Source organism: Bubalus kerabau, chromosome 1 (genome assembly GCF_029407905.1).
Source record: "Bubalus kerabau isolate K-KA32 ecotype Philippines breed swamp buffalo chromosome 1, PCC_UOA_SB_1v2, whole genome shotgun sequence".
Taxonomy (NCBI): Eukaryota; Metazoa; Chordata; class Mammalia; order Artiodactyla; family Bovidae; genus Bubalus; species Bubalus kerabau.
The window spans coordinates 175,044,561-175,065,641 of NC_073624.1; the positions used below are offsets into that span (position 1 = coordinate 175,044,561).

Here is a 21,081-nt window from a genome sequence, read left to right on the forward strand (position 1 = left end):
ATTCATGAAGATTGAATTCCTGAGTGCATTCAGTAAGATTCACTTATCTTTTTACATCACGAATAAGCTATTTTCACACCCGCATCTCAGTCTGACTGGCTTCTTAGTTTCTTCGCAGCTGTCTCCTGAGACCAGCCCATGAGCAGCTGGCCCTCTGCCCTCAGAGGCAGCAAAGAATCAGGTCGAGGTTTAGGCAGATTACTGACGTCCTAAACTGGCCTCCTAAGGAGGCCTCCTAATCCTGGGGCAGCAGCCAGCCAGCAGGCTCAGGGTCACACAAGGTCCTTCCACCCTGTCCCCAGCACCCAGCCAGAGTTGCCATGGCCTCCCTTTTCTCTGGCCGCGTCCTGATCCGAAACAACAGCGACCAGGATGAGCTGGACACAGAGGCTGAGCTCAGCCGTCGGCTGGAAAACCGGCTGGTGCTGCTGTTCTTTGGTGCTGGGTCTTGCCCGGAGTGCCAGGCCTTTGCACGCATCCTCCGGGACTTCTTCGTGCGGCTCACAGATGAGTTCTACGTGCTGCGGGCAGCCCAGGTGGCCCTGGTGTACGTGTCCCAGGACCCGACGGAGGAGCAGCAAGACCTGTTCCTCAGGGACATGCCCGAGAAGTGGTTCTTCTTGCCCTTTGAGGATGACCTGAGGAGGTGAGACAAGAGGAGAGGTCAGGGAGGGCTTCCTGGAGGAGGGGCTGTTTCTGCTGAAAGTGAAGTGTTGGTTGCTAAGTCGTGTCCAACTCTTTGCAACCCCATGGGCCGGAGCCCGCCAGGCTCCTCTGTCCATGAAATTCTCCAGGCAAGAATACTGGAGTGGGTTGCCATGTCCTTCTCCAGGGGATCTTCCCAACTCAGGGATCGAACCCAGGTCTCCCACGTTGCAGGCAGATTCTTTACCATTTGAGCTACCCAGGAAGACCATTTGTTTATTGGTGTATCTGTTCCATCTGGAGTTGATAAAAGCACCCTCTGTGGGCCAGTCAGGACAGAGAAGTCAGGTGTGGAGATGGGGGAAGGAGGGGCACCTATGCCCATTTCCACCCAGCTGCAGGGGAGTTTACCACCTAGGGGGCGAGCCAAACCTGAAACCAACACTCAAACACCCAAAGAAATACATAAATAACAAACTGCAGCAGTTCCAAAGGCGAAAGGGAGAGTGTCACGTGAAAATATAACAGGGAGACCTTGCTGAGATTTGGGAGTCGGGGGATGCTTCCCAGAGGAAATGGCTTCAAAGAGAGAACCCCAAGGACAGGGAGGAAAGGAGGGTACAGAGTTAGGAAAGGGAAGGGTTTCCAGGCAGAGGACAGACACAGCACAAAGGCTCGGAGGATTTCAGAGAAAAAACAGCCAGTTCAGGGAATTGTAACACCCAGAGTAAGAAGCCAGCAGGTACCACGCATGCATGTTAAGTCACTTCAGTCGTGTCCGACTCTTTTGTGGCCCTATGGGCTGTAACCATGGGCTGTAGCCATCCTCTGTCCCTGGGATTCTCCAGGCAAGAATACTGGAGTGGGTTGTCATGCTCTCCTCCAAGGAATCTTCCCAACCCAGGGATCAACCCAGGAATCGAGTCTGTCTCCTGCGTTGGCAGGCGGGTTCTTTACCACTAGCGCCCACCTGGGAAGCCAGCAGGCACCGTGTGTAGCAGTGCCCCAGTCAGTCAGTTCAGTCGTTCAGTCGTGTCCGACTCTTTGCAACCCCATAAATCCCAGCACGCCAGGCCTCCCTGTCCATCATCAACTCCCAGAGTTTATTCAAACCCATGTCCATTGAGTTGGTGATGCCATCCAGCCATCCTAACCTCTGTCGTCCCCTTCTCCTCCTGCCCCCAATCCCTCCCAGCATCAGAGTCTTTTCCAATGAGTCAACTCTTTGCATGAGGTGGCCAAAGTATTGGAGTTTCAACTTTAGCATCAGTCCTTCCAATGAACACCCAGGGCTGATCTCCTTTAGAATGGAATGGTTGGATATCCTTGCAGTCCAAGGGATTCTCAAGAGTCTTTTCCAACACCACAGTTCAAAAGCATCAATTCTTCAGCGCTCAGCTTTCTTCACAGTCCAACTCTCACATCCATACATGACCACAGGAAAAACCATAGCCTTGACTAGATGGACCTTTGTTGGCAAAGTAATGTCTCTGCCCCAAATGTCACCTAATAAGTGGGCCTGTGATCCTCAGACAAGCAGTGGAGCTGAGAGAGAGAGGTGGTTGGGTTCAAGGTTTCCAGTGAGCTGCCCGATAAACAGTGTGATCATTTGTGGCTATTTTCACACTTTCCCCTTTTCTGCAGTAAGACTGTCATTCTTTTTATTTATTTTTTGGCTGCACCACATGGCATGCAGATTTTAGTTCCCCCACCAGGGATCAAACCTATGCTCCCTGCAGTGGAAGCATGAAGCCTGAACCACTAGACCACCAGGGAAGACTCAGACTTACATTCTTTTTAAGCCCCCAGTTTTTATCATGAAAAATTTCCTGCAAGCCGCACAGAGCATCCAAGAGAAAAAAAAAAGAGAGAGATAAGAATAATTTCAAAGATATCAAAAAGTTGAAAGGAGCACACAATGAACCCCATGAAGATTATTCATATGTTTCTATTTGCTTTATCTCCACTGGTGTGAAGTTTGTGCTGAACCATTTGAAAGTGAGTTGCAGATTTTGGGACATTTTACTGATCTCATCAGTTTTGTTACAAAACGTAGAAGTTTCTGGTCATGGAGACCTTTATCCGCCACCCAAGATTATCAGAGTTTGCAAACTTGCTCACTCCCACAGGCTTCTGCAGCTGAGGAGGCTCCATTCCCCAAAGGGCAAATATCTCCCTCCTGAGGGGCAAGAATGCCAACCACAAGGGCATCACAGCCAAACACTGACTTTGTTTGGGGCAGGGCCCTCTCAACAACAGGTGGTGCTAGTGGTAAAGAACCCGCCTGTCAATGCAGGAGACGTAAGAGTCAAGGGTTCAATACCTGGGTGGGGCAGATCCCCTGAAGAAGGGCATGGCAACCCACTCCAGTATTCTTGCCTGGAGAATCCCATGGACAGAAGAGCCTGGTGGGCTACAGTCCATGGGGTCACAAAGAGTCGGACACCCTTCCCCCAGGCAAGTATCCAGACAGTTTCTACTCTCTACCCTTCCTACATACCAGGCTGCCAGATAAAATACAGGATACCCAGGGAAATTCCTTGGTGGTCCAAGGGTTAAGACTCCAAACTTCCAATGCAGGGATTGTGGGTTTGATCTCTAGTCAGGGAACTAAGATCCCATAGACCGCATGAAAGTGAAAGTGAAGTCGCTCAGTCATGTCCGACTCTTTGCGACCCCATGGACTGTAGCCTACCAGGCTCCTCTGTCCACGGCATTTTCCAGGCAAGAGTCCTGGAGTGCATAAGATTCTGGCCTAAATGGGAGATGAAGTCTGGGGTCTCCAGTGGATGGCTTCTGACAGCCTTCCTCTCATACAGAAAACAAAATCAAGTTCTTCCCATGGCCCTGCACTATGATCAGGGCCGCACTCCAATCTCTCCCCGATGTCCAGGCCTTTGCACCAGCTGAGCCCTCTGCCTGGGAAAACCTTCCTCTGTTCTCCCCTTCCTCATCCTGCAGATCTCAGCTCCAAGGGCACCTCCAGAGAGAGGCCCTCTCTGCCCCTAAGTCCTTTAGCCAGTTTAATACCTCTTTATGGAATTGATCAATATTTATTCACTCATCCCATGTGCATTTTCTGAGCATCTACTGTGTGTCCTGCACTGTTTCAGGCACAGGGGACACCCAGGTATAGAGACAGAAACCCGTGCCCCAGTGAAACTGCTTTCTATTGTGGGAGAAAATGACAACAGGAGAAATAAACTATGCAGTGCGTTGGGTGCGGAGAGATGTGGATCCGCAGAAAGAGCTGCAGAGAGAGAGGCATTGAAATGTAAGGCTGGGTGTCTGCAGCATACAGGGTCTTAATCCTCAGATGTCTGGGGAGAGCGCTCCAGGTAGAGGACACAGCCAGTGCAAAGGCCCTGTGGTGGGCGCGTGGCTGGGGCGTTGGAGGCACAGCCAGGAGCCCAGGGTGGCCCCTGGCTCTCTGGATTCCTGGGCATTCCCAGAGGCTTGTATGGGACACTTGCACACAGAAGGCGCTCAGCAAGTACTAGGAGGAGGGGTGGAGGGTTCCTCAGCTCAGGATCTAGGACGAGGGTCCGATCGGACTGACCCACCCGCCCCGCAGGGACCTCGGGCGCCAGTTCTCGGTGGAGCGCCTGCCAGCTGTCGTGGTGCTGAAACCCAGCGGGGATGTGCTGACGCTCGACGCGGCCGACGAGATCCGGCGCCTGGGCCCTGCCTGCTTCGCCAACTGGCAGGAGGCGGCTGAGGTGCTGGACCGCAGCTTTCTGCAGCCCGAGGACCTGGACGACCCCGCGCCGCGGAGCCTTACCGAGCCCCTGCGCCGCTGCAAGTACCGCGTAGACCCGGCTGCGCGGAGCGCACGAGGCCGGGGAAGAGCGGGCGGCTCCGGACAGGAGGGCGAGGCCGAGGGCGAGGCCGCGGGACTGTTCTGACCCCTGGGGGCGGGGGCGGGGGGGGGGTTGGACAGGACTGGGGGTTCTATGATGAAACCTCAGGAGGAAGGTTGGGGCGGAGCCGGGGGGAGGGGGAAGCCGGCTGCTCCGATCCTTTTGGTGGGAGGGGACAGAGAGGGGCAGGTCTGAGATGAGTCCTCCCCCCACCCCCAAGGGTAGGTGGGACTGGAGGCTGGGGGCTGTTCTGAATCCCCTGTAGGAAAGAACACAAGGAGGCGGGGCGTGCGGCAGCGGGGGGAGAGCGATTCTTTGATGAGCCCTCATCTCCCCCTGACTGAGGGCTGCAGGAAAAGGGAGCGACCGAGGATGAGATGGGTGGATGACATCACCGACTAGATGGACGTGAGTTTGAGCAAGTTCCGGGAGTGGGGATGGACAGGGAAGCCTGGCGTGCTGCAGTCCATGGGGTCGGAAAGAGTCAGACACGACTGAGCGACTGAACAGCGACAAACCCCTCCTCCCGGTAGTGGGCGGGACCAGAGTGGGGGAAGCTGTTCTGAGCCCCAAGGTGGAAGGCTGGCTGGCAGAGCAAGCACAATCTCTGAAAAGGCTCAACAGGGCGGGAAAGGGGGACAGGATGAGGGGAAGGAACCTCTCTGAGTTCAGTCCAGGAAGGAGGATGTCCTCGGTGGCTCAGTCGTATCGGACTCTTTTGCGACCCCTTGGACTGTGGCCTGCCAGGATCCTCTGTCCATGGGATTCTCCAGGCAAGAATACTGGAATGCGTTGTCATTTCCTATTCCAAGGGATCTTTCCAACCCAGAGATCAAACTCACGGTCTCTTACGTCTCCTGCATTGGCAGGCGGATTCTTTATCACTAAGGCCACCTGAGAAGCGCAGGAAGAGGGAGGTTCAGTTCAGTTGAGAGGGAGGGGACCCAGCTTAAAGCCGAACCCCAGGGCTGGGGATGGAAGCTGTCTTTATTCTGAGCCCAGCCCCAGGAGCAGAGGGGCGGTAGGGGTGGGGCTGCTCTGAGCTACCCGGATGCGGAAGAAAAGCCTAGAATTGGGGCGTAGAGGTGTTTTTGAGGCCCACCCTCCAGGAGTGAGTGAGGGTGAGGGGGTGTGTAATGACATGGCGGAGAGAAGCAGGGCAGGACCTGATGGAGTCAGTTCTGACCACCCTCCCACCCTCCCGCAACTCCCACCCCGCCAACCCCGCCAACAGATGGAGGGTGGGACCCAGGGCAGGGCGGATGACGGAGGTTTCTAGGTGAGATCCCCCTCAGAATCTGTCACCCAGGGCCTGTCTTGGTTCTCCAGTGGCATGCCTGACTCATATTTTAAAATATTCAGAAATATCTTTAAGACTGAAGGAGGTGAGATGGTTAATAGTTGCAAAAGGGGAAATTACAAACTAAAATCGAATGATGGTGCTGAGAACGGCTCGCCCATCACACGCTAAATGAGTTGTTCACGTATTTCATGCACTAACTTGCAACAATCCTTTAACGACAGATTTATCGTTTACAAAAGATGCAGTTCAGTATTTGGTACCATGTGCGCTGAGTCCCGGACCTACAGCGAGGGTTCAATCTCCCTGTCCTTGGTGAACCCCGAGGATTCCCCGTGATAGGGTAGGGGGTGGAGAGACAGCAGAATATAGATATCAAAAATGCCAGGCGGGAACACTTCCTGGCTGTGTGACTATAAGACAGTCACCTCCGTCTTTCTAAGCCACCTTTTCTCCTTCTGTGCTAAGTTGCTTCAGTCGTGTCGGACTCTTTACGACTCCATGGACTGTAACCCTCCAGGCTCCTCTGTCCATGGGATACACCAGGCAAGAATACTGGAGTGGATTGTCATGCCCTTCTCCAGGGGATCTTCTCTACCCAGGGATTGAACCCTGGTCTTTTAAGTCTCGGACACTGGCAAGAGGGTTCTTTACCATTAGGGCCACCTGGGAAGCCTTCTTTCTCCTGGGAAATGACAATAAGATAAGGTTCTACCTGGCAGGTCAGCCAAGGAGCCAGAGCTGGAGCTCGCCCCGCGCACCTATCTCTTCACTTTGTCTCTGGCGCCGCCTGGCGGCGAGACGTGTCGTCTGAGTGGGGCTAAACATGGTAATAAATGCAACCCACACCTTCTCCCAGCTCAGGGAAAAGGTAAGTGGAGAAGGAGTTGAGACTCGGATTTGGGAGGCCCTAGAGGCTTCACTTTCACTTTTCACTTTCATGCATCGGAGAAGGCAATGGCAACCCACTCCAGTGTTCTTGCCTGGAGAATCCCAGGGACGGGGGAGCCTTGTGGGCTGCCGTCTATAGGGTCGCACAGAGTCGGACACGACTGAAACGACTTAGCAGCAGCAGCAGAGGCTTGGGGGCTGGACAAGTGCTTCATTTCATGCTCATCCTTAACCCCCAATCTCCAGGGGAGGAGAGGCCACCTGTTGCTGAAAGTTCACCCTGTACTCTCAACCCTGCGGTCATTTTACCCATCAGGTGCTGGGCTGGGGGCTCAAGGCTCACAAACTTTTCCCAAAAGACCCCAAAAATTTGAAACCTGAAAAAGATAAATGACTCCCCAAGTTGGAGAAAGACATGGAAATTCAAAACCAGTGGGATCTATAACATTTCTGGAAAGTAGTATAAAGCACTGGTTTTATACAGCCAGGCTGTCTGTGGTGTGTGTGTGACCCAGGGAGTCACTGAACCTCTTGGGGCCTCAGTTTCCTCTTCTATAAAGTCCAGATGATGGCTATGTCATCTTTCAGGCCTGATACATTAAGACAGGGACCTGCTTGCATCAGGCCACGTTGACCTCAGTTACCCTTAGATTCTGGATGTAGCAGGAATATGTTACTTTTGAAACCTTTTCCAGATTTGATATTTCAAACTTTACAAGAATTCCAGAGCCAGAGTACAAGGCAACCCATTCATTCATGTCCAGCAAGCCTTTATTGAGGACCTACTATGTGCTGGGTGCAGATCCAGACACAAAGGGAACGCAGCAGTGGACACTTGAAGTAGACATCCCACGGTCCTGAAGCAGCCCGCCTCGCCCCCACCCCCCAGCCACAGACAGCAGGAAAGTGCATGCATTGTGCTGCCAGAGATGCCAAGTGCTGCAGGAAAGTGAAAAGACAAAACAACCCAAATGAACAAAGGATACGAAGACACACTTCTCCAAAGAAGACACGCAAATGGCCAACAAGTGCATTGGCCAATGAGGATGCACTGCATCCCTGGTTATTATAGAAATGCAAATCAAGATTGCAACGAGACACCCCTTCTCACCCTATAGGATGGTTGTAATCAAAAAACAAAATAACAAGTGTTGATGTGCAAATCGAGAAATTGGTGTACTGTTGGTGGGAATGCAAAATGATTTTGGGGTGTCTGGTGCTGACATTGTGTAAAACAGGCAGTTCCTCAACAGCTTAAATATAGTTACCATTATAACCCTGCCTTTCCACCCTGGGTATAGACCCGAAAGAAATGAAAACCGGGACTCAAATTGTTCCATGTACCTGTTCCTAGCAGCACTATTCATAACCAACTAAAGGTGGAAACAACCCAAATGTCCATCAACAGATGAATGATAAGCTGAATGTGGTCCATTCATACAATGAAATATCATTCAGCCATAAAAAAGGAATGACACGTGCTACAGTACGGATGAGCCTTAAAAATCTTAGCCTCAGAGAAAGAAACCAGACTCAAAATACCACATATTGTCTGGTTTCTTTCATATGAAATGTCCAAAAAAGACAAATTCGTAGAAGACAGAAGGTAGATTAGTGGCTACCAGGGGCTGAGAGAGGGGGAATGGAAAATGGCTGCTAATGGGGGGTGTGGTGGGGAATGGAAATTCCAGAACTAGATGGAGGTGACGTTGCACAGTGTTGTGTATGTGCTAAAGACCTCTGGATGGTTCACTTTAAAATGGTTAATTTTATGTCATGTAAGTTTCAGTTATATTTTTAAAACTTAAAAATAAATAAATATGAAGAAGGAAATGGCAGCCCCCTCCAGTATTCTTGTCTGGGAAATCCCATGGACAGACGGGCCTGGCAGGCTACAGTCCACGGGGTTGCAGAGTTGGACATGACTGAGCATGCACCTTCTTTTTACAGCATACATAGGGGAAAAAAGGAATTAAATGTTATGAATATATACAAAGAACATCCATGAGCCTATATATATATATATATATATACACACACATATATATTTTTATACAGAATTATGATGCATCCATGGAGTTCTGGAGGACTCTTCCATGTCCTGGGGGTTATAGGCAGATACTTGGACTTAATACCAAACCTAGGAGCTAAGCATGTGAGTTGCAGAGTGGCCGTCACAATTAAATGGTCAGCCTCACCATGCTTGTTATGCCAAGGCAACAGCACTGGTGGAAATGGGTGGAACTCTGAGACCTGGGATGGGTACATTTAGGCAGACATGAGCCTGCAAACTGCATACCTCTAAATTGCCCCAAACCTCCTTTGCCCAAGGAAGTGACCTTTCCCCAGTCTCTGGAGCAGTTATCCCTGCTCTGCACACAAGTGTCTCAGTTGATACACCTGGAATAGCTGCCTTCCAACCCAGTGGCTAGTCTCCTTAGGGCCCCTGTTTGGCCACTAATAAAAGCCAGACGAGTCATGGAAAAATGGCAGATCATCACAAATTTAGCTAGGTGGTGATTAAAAAAAAAATCACAATTCTAAGTGAGGAATCTCTTCTGGAGCAAATTAACACTGCACCAGGCACCTGATAATGGAGCTTCAGACTTGGAGAATGTTTTCTTCTTCATTCACATCGCAACCAAAATCAGAATAGATTTGCCTTTATGAAGTGGGAACAAGTGTACAAACTTTGGTTGATGCCTTCGTTCAGTTCAATTCAGTTCAGTCGCTCAGTTGTGTCCAACTTTTTGCGACCCCATGAATCGCAGCACACCAGGCCTCCCTGTCCATTACCAACTCCCAGAGTTCACTCAGACTCACCTCCATCAAGTCGGTGATGCCATCCAGCCATCTCATCCTCTGTCGTCCCCTTCTCCTCCTGCCCCCAATCCCTCCCAGCATCAGGGTCTCTTCCAATGAGTCAACTCTTCACATGAGGTGGCCAAAGTATTGGAGTTTCAACTTTAGCATCAGTCCTTCCAAAGAACACCCAGGACTGATCTCCTTTAGAATGGACTGGTTGGATCTCCTTGCAGTCCAAGATACTCTCAAGAGTCTTCTCCAACACCACAGTTCAAAAGCATCAATTCTTCTGCACTCAGCTTTCTTCACAGTTCAACTTTCACATCCATACATGACCACAGGAAAAACCATAGCCTTGACTAGACAGACCTTTGTTGGCAAAGTAATGTCTCTGCTTTTTAATATGTTATCTAAGTTGGTCATAACTTTCCTTCCAAGGAGTAAGCGTCGTAATTTTAATTTCATGGCTGCAATCACCATCTGCAGTGATTTTGGAGCCCCCAAAAATAAAGTCTGACACTGTTTCCACTGTTTCCCCATCTATTTGCCATGAAGTGATGGGACCAGATGCCACGATCTTCATTTTCTGAATGTTGAGCTTTAAGCCAACTTTTTCACTCTCCTCTTTCACTTTCATCAAGAGGCTTTTGAGTTCCTCTTCACTTTCTGCCATAAGGGTGGTGTCATCTGCATATCTGAGGTTATTGATATTTCTCCTGGCAATCTTGATTCCTGCTTGTGCTTCCTCCAGCCCAGGGTTTCTCATGATGTACTCTGCATATAAGTTAAATAAGCAGGGTGACAATATACAGCCTTGACGTACTCCTTTTCCTATTTGGAACCAGTCTGTTGTTCCATGGCCAGTTCTAACTCTTGCTTCCTGACCTGCATACAGGTTTCTCAAGAGGCAGGTCATGTGGTCTGGTATTCCCATCTCTTTCAGAATTTTCCACAGTTGATTGTGATGCACACAGTCAAAGGCTTTGGCATAGTCAATAAAGCAGACATAGATGTTTTTCTGGAACTCTCTTGCTTTTTCCATGATCCAGTGGATGTTGGCAATTTGATCTCTGATTCCTCTGCCTTTTCTAAAACCAGCTTGAACATCTGGAAGTTCATGGTTCACGTATTGCTGAAGCCTGGCTTGGAGAATTTTGAGCATTACTTTACTAGCGTATGAAATGAGTGCAATTGTGCAGTAGTTTGAGCATTCTTTGGCATTGCCTTTCTTTGGGATTGGAATGAAAACTGACCTTTTCCAGTCCTGTGGCCACTGCTGAGTTTTCCAAATTTGCTGGCATATTGAGTGCAGCACTTTCACAGCATCGTCTTTTAGGATTTGCAATAGCTCAACTGGGATTCCATCACCTCCACTAGCTTTGTTCATAGTGATGCTTTCTAAGGCCTCAAGGCAATGCCAGTTCCTTTGTTCCTTATCATAATATAGACCTTGCTGCTGCTGCTGCTGCTAAGTCACTTCAGTCGTGTCTGACTCTTAGCAACCCCATGGACTGCAGCCTACCAAGTTCCTCCTCCCATGAAATTTTCCAGGCAAGAGTACTTAGGGACCCCAAATATCTTGACATCCCACAGAACACCATACCGGTCCATTATATGGAAGACATGCTGACAAGCCCTGGTAGACAGGAAATAATAATCACTCTAAATGCTTTTGTGATTAATATATACATATACAGAGAAATATACACAGACACATAAATATGTATATATTGTGTTGTCAACTAAAAGAAAATTACACAATGTGAGAGTTGTGAGTTAAATTTTATTCAGGGTCTTACTGAGGACTATAACCTGGGAGACAAGTCTCTCAGATATCTCTGAGGAGCTGCTCTGAAGAGGTGGGAGGAAACTAGTTTATATGTTTTGCTGTTAAGGAATACATGTAATCAGACATAAATCTTGGTGAAATATTACTGCTACTCACAAAGAACAGATGTTTCAAGTTCATAGTTATACTGTTTTTCTATGTATCAGAAGATGCAAGAAATAGGGTTCATTAAAATTCTTGAAATGCAAAAAAAAAAATAGATAATAACCCCCCCCCAAAAGGTGCCGTGGGAAGAACAAAGTCTAGCAGTGAAGGACGGGTGTGCTCTTGGGGAAGAGGTACAGGAGGGCCTCTCTGAGGTGGTGACGTCTCCGCACACAGCCTTGAAAGAAGGTGAACGGAGGGCACATCCCAGTCAATTGCCAGGTCCGCGGGTAGAGATCGCGTAACAAAGTGAATTATTTAAAAATTGGTGCAAGTTTCTTTTCTTTCCTCTCAAACAACGGTAAAACAGGCTCTTGGAGCGGCGGGAGGGGAAAGGGGGACACTTTAATGAGTTTAGTGGCCCGTGAGGACCCCTGGACACAGCCACTGTGCGCTCATCCCACGTGGGACCGCCTCCGCCCCTTATTCGCCCCGCCCCTTGCTGGCCACGTCCCCCAGGAGCCCGGAGGCCGGGAGCTGGCGCCCACAGGGTCCCCAGAGAGAGAGAGGAGACTTCGTCTCAAGTTTTCCCAGCGCTTCCTGGTCCCCACCGCGACTGGCGTCCCAAGCTCTCTGTGGCCCTTCCAACTTTCAAAAACCGCCCCATTCTGGATTGCCGAGGGCCCTAAGACGCTCCTCAACTGCCCTGCCCCCTAAAATCTCTTTGATTCTTCAGCTGTCCTCCAGGCCCGCAGGACCCCTCCAATGGCCAGGTCATACGGCGGCCGGGTGCTGGCCGCGATGGTCTTGTTGGGCATCCCCGCGGCGGTGCTGGCGGCGCTGGGCGCGCAGCTGCTGTTCCAGCTGCAGGCGGGACGCGCGGAGCTTCGAGGACCGCGAATCGACGGGCTGGGCCCGGAGCTGGGCGCCGGCCCCCGGCTGCCGGAGGACGCGGCCGGGGCGCTGCTGCCGCTGGCAGCCGCGCTCTCCGCGCTTGCCCTGGTGCTGGGCCTCACCTGCCTGCTGCTCGCCGCGCTCTGCGGCCACCTGGGCGCCGAGATGGCGCGGGGACCGGGCTCTAACAGGTAGGAGGACCGGCCCCACTGCCTGGCTGGGGCCTGGACGAGCCCGGGCGAGCCGCTGCCCTTCTCTGGGCCTCAGCTTGGGGGAGAGCTTTCCTCCCTCCCTCCCTCCCTCCATCCGTCTTTCCCTTCCTCCTTTCGTCCATCCATCCCTCCCTCGCTTTCTTCTCTCCATCCATCCCTCCCTCTCTCCTGTATTTGTTGAAAATTTACAGCAGGTGCAACTGCTGCTGCGACTCCCCATTTCACAGATGCGGAAACTAAGGCTCAAAGAAGGCCTGGAGTCAGCTAGCCCCAGTGTTGATAGAACTTGTTATTTAATGGAACCCTAAGCTCTAGGTGCCTCCCGCATCTTGTGATTAGCACAGTGAAGCCCCCTGAACGTCTGGTATCCGTGATCATCCTCCTGTTTAGTCTCAGACAGGGGAGGCTGCTCAGTCTAGCTGCTAAGATTGGAAGGGAGTGGACTGGATTTGAACTTGAAGCTGATAGAGCCAGGAACCTGTGCCCTGGCTAGGGGTGGGTGTGGGGGTGGGGGTAGGGTTCCTTGTCAGGCACCTGAGCTCAGGGAGATGGGCACAGGGGGTGGGGCATTGCATGTGGAGTGAGGACCGTTCCTTGAGCCAAAGACTTGGCTGTCCCACCTTCCTGGGGGAGGGGAGCCAGGATCCTGGCCCAGGCTTCCATAGATTTGATCAGATGGGCGCCTCTACCACTGAATCCTATCCAAACCATGCACCCTCCATCTGCTAGTTCAAGGGGGGCTGAGACCAGCACTGGGTATTGGGGACTCAGCAGGATCCAAGTGGATCTGGACCACCTTCCTGGGATGCAGATAATGAAGAAGAAAAACAGATTAATAATGTCAAATGGTGATGAATGCTGGAAAGGGAAGAAAATGAGGTGATGTGGTGGAGCAGGAAAGGGTAGGGATGAGACCAACCCTCATGGGGATGGGGGTGAGTCCTACCATCAAGGGAGGACTGAGCTGAGACTTGAAGAAGGAAAGGAGGCTCAAGATCTAAGGGACTGTGATCCAGACAGAGGGACCAGCATGTGCAAAGGCCCTGGAGCAGGAATGAGCTTGAGGTGTTAAAGGGGGATGGAGGTGACTCAGGTGGGGGTAGATAAGGGAGATGAGGACCAGGAAGTGGAAGTGAGCGGTACTGGATTTTTTTTGGCTACACTGCAACTTGCGTGATCTTAGTTCCCTGATCAAGGATAGAACCCACACTCCCTGTGGTGGCAGTGTGGAGTCTTGACTCCTGGACCGCCAGGGAAGTCCAAGAGGTACTGGATTATATAGAGGTTCCTGTGCTCTGGTGAAGATCTTAGGTTTTTACTCTGAGAAAGGTGTGAGCCAGGAGGGGCATAATCTGACTTAAGTGGGTTTGGAAGAACTCACTCTGGCTACTGTGCAGAAAAGGGGTCAGGAGGGGAGTTGGCAGAAAGAGGGAGGAAGCCATTTCTATGGTACTGGTGGGAGGTGAGCAATGATGGAAGCTCGTTTTCTTGATCTCACAGGACTGGAGAAGAGCATGCACACAGCAGAAAATCTTAACATAGGGCCAGGTTCAAAATTATGTCCTCAATGCACACAGCTCTTGGGAATCTCTGTTTCTATTGCAGCTGATAACAAATTCACCTCAGTTTCCTCATTCCCAAATAAGCTTATGGTCAGTAAAATAATGGAAGCCAGGTGCCTAGCAAGTATCCCCATGCAACAGCTGCTTCATAAATGTTGGATGTTCTAGTGGACTGATGTATATAAGTATGTTGTTTCCCTTGTGGCTCAGATGGTGAAGAATCTACCTGCAATGCAGGAGACCCAGGTTCAATCCCTGGGTTGGGAAGATCCCCTGGAGAAGGAAGTGGCAACCCACTCCAGTATTCTTGCCTGGAAAATTCCATGGGCAGAGGAGCCTGGTGGGCTACAGTCCACAGGGTGGCAAAGAGTCAGAGACGACTAACATTTTCCCTTTCACTACATCGGTGGGTTATGGGGGAGGGGAATGGAATGGATGATGACAGGATGGATGAATGGACAGATAGTTGGTTGGCTCAATGAATGGTGACTGGAAGACAGATGATGGATGAGTGGGTCAGGGGTGGGAGATGGATCGATGGATGGTGAATGACAAATGGATAATGGATGATAATGGCTGTTTAAATTAATGGGTGGATGGATTAACATAGCATGGTTAAACGGATGGATGGCTGTATGGTTGAATACGTACAGATGGATAGGTGGATGGATGGATAGTAAATGGTGGTGGATGGTAAAGAATGATTGAGCAGGGAGGGGGACAGATACATGGGTGGATGTTTGGGTCCTCACATAGATCTCCGGTTCCCCAGACTGGACCATTCTCCCTTCCTCTCCTCCCCAAGCTTCTTCCACCAGTTCTGCCTCCTGAGTCCATTTTCTTCCTGCCCCCCTCCCTGCCAGGTCTGACTGGTTTCTCTATGACTGCCGCCTCCTCAGACATGTGGCTCTCGGCCTCTTCTGTTGTGGGGTCTCCGTCTACTTGGCAGGTATGTGCTCCGGATAGAACATGGGGTGTAGGACCCTGAGTTGGAGCAGCCAAGGGTAATGGCCCCACAATTAGGGTCAGCTCTGGAGCCAGCCCACCTTTCTCACTCTTGGTTCTGACACTTGTGCACACGGCTGGCACCTGATCCATGGGGATTCCATAAACGGTGGTTGTCTTCAGAACACTCGTGGTTCATCACTTGTCTACACCTGGTTTGAACAAAAGTTTCCCAGTCTTTGCTGGTTTCTGGAGATAATGTTTCACAGGTTGGCCTTAGCAAACCTGTGTTTTGATCACAAATATCAGAATCCAGCTTAAGAAGGGCTTAAGAAAAAAAAAAAAAAGCTTCCTAAACCAGAAATGCAATTTTAAATTCCCAAATACTAATAGCTTGGGTGCCAGAAGGACACACAGTCTTTCCTTCCCTAGTTTGTAACTCTTCTTTGATCACCCACACATGCTGGTAAAGAAATCAAATCATCACATTTCTTTGAAGAGACTGTTTACATCTTATGTTTTGTTCCAATCTTGAAAAATATGTTGCTGATTCTGGAGACTCAGTGTTAAATCATCCATAGATCTCTAGTAGCCCTATAGACAACCTGTTTTACTGGAAGAAAAAAAATCAGCTTACTGAATAACAAGGGATTTGCTGTTACTGTTTTTTTCCTTAGTACCACAATAGAGAAATAGAAGTTTGGAAGATATATTTAAAAGATTATTTATGAAATATGAGCCTAGGGTTTATTGTGGGAATTTGTACACACAGGATAGCTAACTGCATCACTCTTGTTGTTTGACTTAATAAAATACCCTGGATGTGGGCTTTTTTAAAAAGGAGAGTGGATGGAGTGACTCATCCATCTGAAAAGATCAGGGGTTAGTGGCTTCAGTGTGGCTGGATCTAGGCACTCAAATGAGGTCAGAAAAAAAGAAAATGCTTCTCACTTCACCTCTTCACCCACTATGCCCTGAGAAAGAAGTCTTTATCTGTAAGCACTTTCAACATAGTACCTATGACCTCAAGCCTTTTCAGGGGCTGACAAAACTGTAGAGACTTGGAGAATAAAATATTCTTGTCCTAAAATACACAAAAACTCACAAAGGGCACAAAAACTATGTCAGCCTCATTAAGCATTAAATTAAGAATTTGTTCAGCTCCCGTTTATATTCTTTTTGAGGTTAGGTGACCTCACTCAGAAAGAATTCCCAAGCATGTCCAGCCAGTCATTCATTCATTGCTAACCAGAACCAAAATAATAATTATAAAGACCTTTTAAAAATGTTTAGAGCAAAAAAAGTCCTTGGCCTCGCTTTAATATGCCAGACATAATACAGTGTGGCATGTTGAAAAGCAAGAGTGCAGAGCCGGAGAAAGCCTAAAAACAGTCCACAAAGTGCCAAGAAACCCCCTACCAACTCTGAGCCGCTCTCCTTTTTTTTGTTGTTGTTCAGTTACTAAGTCATGTCCGACTATTTTCGACCCCAGGGACTGCAGCACACCAGGCTGGCAACTCCTTAATTGCTGCCATAAGGAAATTCCCCTATCCCCATAGTCCAAGCAAAGGTCCCAGGGCTGACTCTGATTGGCTGAACTCGGGTCATGTGATAGCCACGCACCAATCACTACAACCAGGGGAAGCAACACTCGGACTGGCCAAGACTTAGGACCATGTACATCACTGATGCCAGGGAAGCGGGTCAGTCCTCCTAGCCCAGTGAACAGGGTGGGGTTAGGGACTGGACCAGCACCTCTCAATGGAGGCTGATTCTGCCCCAGAGGGGACCCTGGGCAATTAATATCTGGAGACATTTTTGGTTTCGTGATAAGATGGAGGAGGGTATACTGGTATCTGGTGGGTAGAAGCTCCTAAATATCCTAGGATGCACAGGATAGTTCCCACCGAAAAGAAAGGTGCCAACCGGACATTGGATAGGGCAACAGAGAACCGGTCCTTGAGGCCAGGTCGCCAACTGTCTTATTGTTCAGATAAGCCAACTGAGGTCAGAGAGGGACTGTGATTCACTCCAGGTCAATCACAAGGATTGCGAAAGTCTGAGATCTGGGTTGTTTCCATTGTGGTTAAGTACACATAACACTGGCTTCCCTGGTGGCTCAGGGGTAAAGAGTCCGCCTGCCAAAGCAGGAGATGCGGGTTCGATTCCTGGGTTGGGAAGATCCCCGGGAGGAGGAAATGGCACCCCATTCTAGTATTCTTACCGGGAGAATCCCATGGACAGAGGAGCCTGGTGGGCTACAATCCACGGGGTCACAGAGAGTTGGACACGACTGAGCGTCTACACACACAGTAAAATAGATGTCATGGTGACACATTTGTCAGGTGTGGAAGGGTTAGATGAGTTAGTCTATGTGCCTATCATAATGTAGTTTTCTATAAGTGCCTTCGTGGAAGGGTTAGATGAGTTAGTCTATGTGCCTATCATAATGTAGTTTTCTATAAGTGCCTTCCATGTCGGGGAGCTCTTCCAGGGCTTGGGGATCAAACATTGAATGAGAGCCATTTCCTTCCCCAGCACTGTCCATCTACGCCCTGCTGCTCTTCGAGATCGAGACAGGTGCAGCAGCTGCCTCCATCCTTGGCTTGGGTGCTCTAGTCCTGGTGGCGGCATTGACCCACACTCTGCTCCAGGCCGCCCGGACCACCCGCCGGGGCCTCCATGAACCGTCCCCACCACACTTTGAAGATGACCCTGTCCGCCCTGCTGAAGTCTCCAAGGCTGGCCCCAGGGCTCAGCCCCAGCAGGGTACTCATCACTGGACTCTCTACTCATCCTTCCCTAAGCTGGGGGACTCCCTCAGACCCATGGTCACTGACACAGCACCTGCAGTCATGGGAGGAGGCCGGGAGAGCTGCCTGCCTGCATCCCGCATGCACCGGACACCGTCTGCCAGTGAGGGGCGCTGGGGAGAGGTCACACATGAGATGCGCAGCATCCTGGGCCATAGGCCAGCGGGTTCAGGAAAGGACTCCACCTTGGTGTGAGCCCAAGGATCAGGGATAGAGACCGAGTGTCGGGCAGCAGGAAGAGGACTCTTGTAGAGATAGCTCCAGGCTCAACCACAGTAGCAGTACAATTTGATTTCTCTCTCAGTTCGCAGCATCTCTGAGTTTTGGCCTCAAGTTGCCTCATGGCACAGAATGGCTGCTGGGGGTCCAACCTTCACCTCCTCACTCAGAGAGAAAGGCAGAGGCCAGGACTGACTCAGGAGCTTTTGGAAGTCTTCCTGAGAGGCCTTGGAACTCTTCTGGTTATACATCACTGGCCAAAACAGTCATGTGGCCACACTTCAATATAGAGGAGACAAGGAAATGTAGCTGCCCAGAATGAATAAAATTCTGTTCTAGGCAGGAGGGGGAGGGGAGAGCTTAGAAAGTGGTTCTCTAAACATCTCCGTCCATTTTACAGATGAGGAAACCGAGGCCCAGAGAGGGGCAGTGACTCACCAAGGGTCCCATGGCCAGTACTGAGCATCAGAGCCTGGATTCGAACCTGGGTCCTGTAACCTCCATGCTGCTGATAGTGCAAGTCTCAGACTCTGCGACTCCTTCTGGGCTGTGAGCATTTGAAACCTGATGTGCCGAGCTCAGAGCAGCCCCGGGCCACGGATGCACCTGGAGACCTGGACCCAGACTCCTGGCTGTGCCTGTGGCTGAGGGCTTCACCACTCTGTGTCTCAGTTTCCTGGCCTGTAAAATGGGAACAGAAGTGGTTCCTTCTTCTAGGGCTCCTGTGAGACACTATATGAGTCATCCCAGGGGCCTATGCACAGCAGGTCCTCAATGCTTGTCAACCTGTGCTTCTGTTAGTTGGGGTGCCTGGTGGCAAGAAAATGTGGGTTGATGGCTGGTCTCTGGGACTCTTGAAACTTATGGGGCTTGGTGGTTAACTCAGAGCCCCTCAGACCCTCAGGGGTCTCCAGAGGTCCTGGCCCCATCCTGTCCTGCACAACCTGAAAATAAATTCCATGCCATTATCTCCATGTCACTTGAGCCACAACCAAATGTGCCACATGGCCAAGTTAGGTCCAGGATGAAGGGTGCACTGGAAGGAGTGGGGGTGGGGAGGGCAAGAGTTGGGGGACAGAGTGTACCCCTTGTAGAGCCAAGTCTGGGATCCATTTCCCACAAATCCTCATGCATATAAATATCACAGCGGGTGGGGATGCCCTGGTTCCTGCCCCCACTCCAAATGGACAAATGTCCTCAGCAGTCTCCCAACCTGTCCATCCCTTCCTGGGCCACCTAGTGGAGAAAGCTCAGCCACACAGTGGCTTGAAGACCCCAGGACCTGTCCCCATGGGCAGAGAGGTGGCAGCGCCCAGCAGCCTTGGGGGAGGCTGGTCCCCAAGCCAATGATCAGGTAGAGACTTGGATGCCCCACTCCCCTGGGCCACATCCTTCCTGAGCCCCCTGGGAGCCTACACAAACCTCCTCCTCCTATATGGCACCTGTCTCAGGGGGTATCCAGGCTCTTGGTGTGCATGAAAATATCAATGGAAGAGGATAACGTTAGAACAAATATCAAACTTCCCTGGTGGTCCAGTGGTTAAGAACCTGCCTTCCAATGCAGGGGATGTAGTTTCGATCCCTGGTTGGGGAACTAAGATCCCGCGTGCCATGGGGCAATGAAGCTGCAACTAGGGAGCCCGCAGGCAGCACCTACTGAGCCTCCCGGCTCTAGAGCCTGTGCGCCGCAACCAAGACACAGTGCAGGCAAAAAAAAGCATGTCATGTCACATGCCTGGTACTGCAGACACGCACCAGGCACTTCTTGGCTTTAGTTAATTCTTAGGACAACCCCACTCGCCGATAGGGAAACAGAGGCCGGAGAAGCAAGGCCAGTTCTGTGCAACCACACAGCGATGGTGATGGCTAGAAGCACATAACCTTGTCACATGGATCCAGGACAGAGCACACACCGGGAAAACATTGGAGACTCCAGTTTTCTGAGAACTCTCTGGAATGGGGGAGGCCCTGGGGACTCTGAAGAGGGGCAAGAGAGTTGAGGAGGAAGGACCCCAGGTGGCTATGGGTGAGGAATGCCTCATCTCCTGGACTGGTCAGGAGAATTAGAAGTTGAACTTCTAGGCCTCACACCCAAGGCCAGGACTAGGGTAGACGGACAAAAGTTAAGGCGGCTCAAAAGAATTGAAAACAAGTGTTCAAACAAATCCTTGTATGTGTGTGTTCATTCTAGTCATAATCACCAAAAGACGGAACCAACGCAAATGTCCATCAACAGATGAATGAGTAAACAAAAAGTGATGCATACGATAATATTCCATAGAATGGAACAGTACTGAGCCGTGACAAGGAATGGAGCTCTGGCATGCTGCAGCATGGGTGAACCTACAGAACATCAGGCTGAAAGAAGCCAGACACGGAAGGCCATGTAGTGTATAATCCCATTTATATGAAATGTCCTGAACAGGCAAATCAATAAGAGTGTAGATCAGTGGTTGCCAGGGGCTGGGGTGGGGAATGGAGAGTGATGGCTAATAGGGACAAGGTCTCCTTTGGGGTGATGGAAATGTTCTAGAACTAGATATAGGCGATCCATGCACTGACACTGAGCTGTACATTTTAAAATGGCAAAAGTCTGGTGTTCCAGGAGCCCGCTGGTGCAGACCTGGCTTAGGGAGCGGTCATGCGACCTCTACCTCAGTTTTTTTCTTTATAAAAATTGGACCAGAGACCGCCCTGGTGGTCCAGCGGTTGAGCATCTGCCTTGCAATGCAGGGGACGAGGGTTCGACCCCTGGCCGGGGAACTAAGATCCCACATGCCACAGAACGACAAAGCCCTTGTGCCACAATTACTGAGCCTGCTCACTCCAGGGCCCTCACGTCAAAGCAGGAGAGCCTGAGTATGGCAGTTAAGACTGGATGCAGCCAAATAAACAAATACATTTTTAAAAATCGGGCAAATTCCCCCGGCTCCTACATAGCACTGCTGTGAGGACCAAATCAGAAAGGGTGTCAGTGGCTCCTCCCCAACGCGAGTCGCTAT

General features: G+C 50.5%; 2 protein-coding genes across 2 annotated transcripts; both read left to right on the top strand.

Moving 5' to 3' along the window:
• The first annotated feature begins 320 nt into the window (after window positions 1-320).
• NXNL1 (nucleoredoxin like 1) lies at window positions 321-4,550 on the top strand. Its single transcript, XM_055591255.1, has 2 exons — window positions 321-646; window positions 4,220-4,550. Exons 1-2 carry the CDS (start codon window positions 321-323, stop codon window positions 4,548-4,550), a joined length of 657 nt encoding a protein of 218 aa, XP_055447230.1.
• A 7,581-nt stretch (window positions 4,551-12,131) lies between these two features.
• On the top strand, window positions 12,132-18,055 carry TMEM221 (transmembrane protein 221). The gene is made up of 3 exons (XM_055566489.1): window positions 12,132-12,519; window positions 14,966-15,051; window positions 17,586-18,055. The coding sequence occupies exons 1-3, from the start codon at window positions 12,200-12,202 to the stop codon at window positions 18,053-18,055; spliced, it is 876 nt and encodes a 291-aa protein (XP_055422464.1). The 5' UTR covers window positions 12,132-12,199.
• Window positions 18,056-21,081: the final 3,026 nt, after the last annotated feature.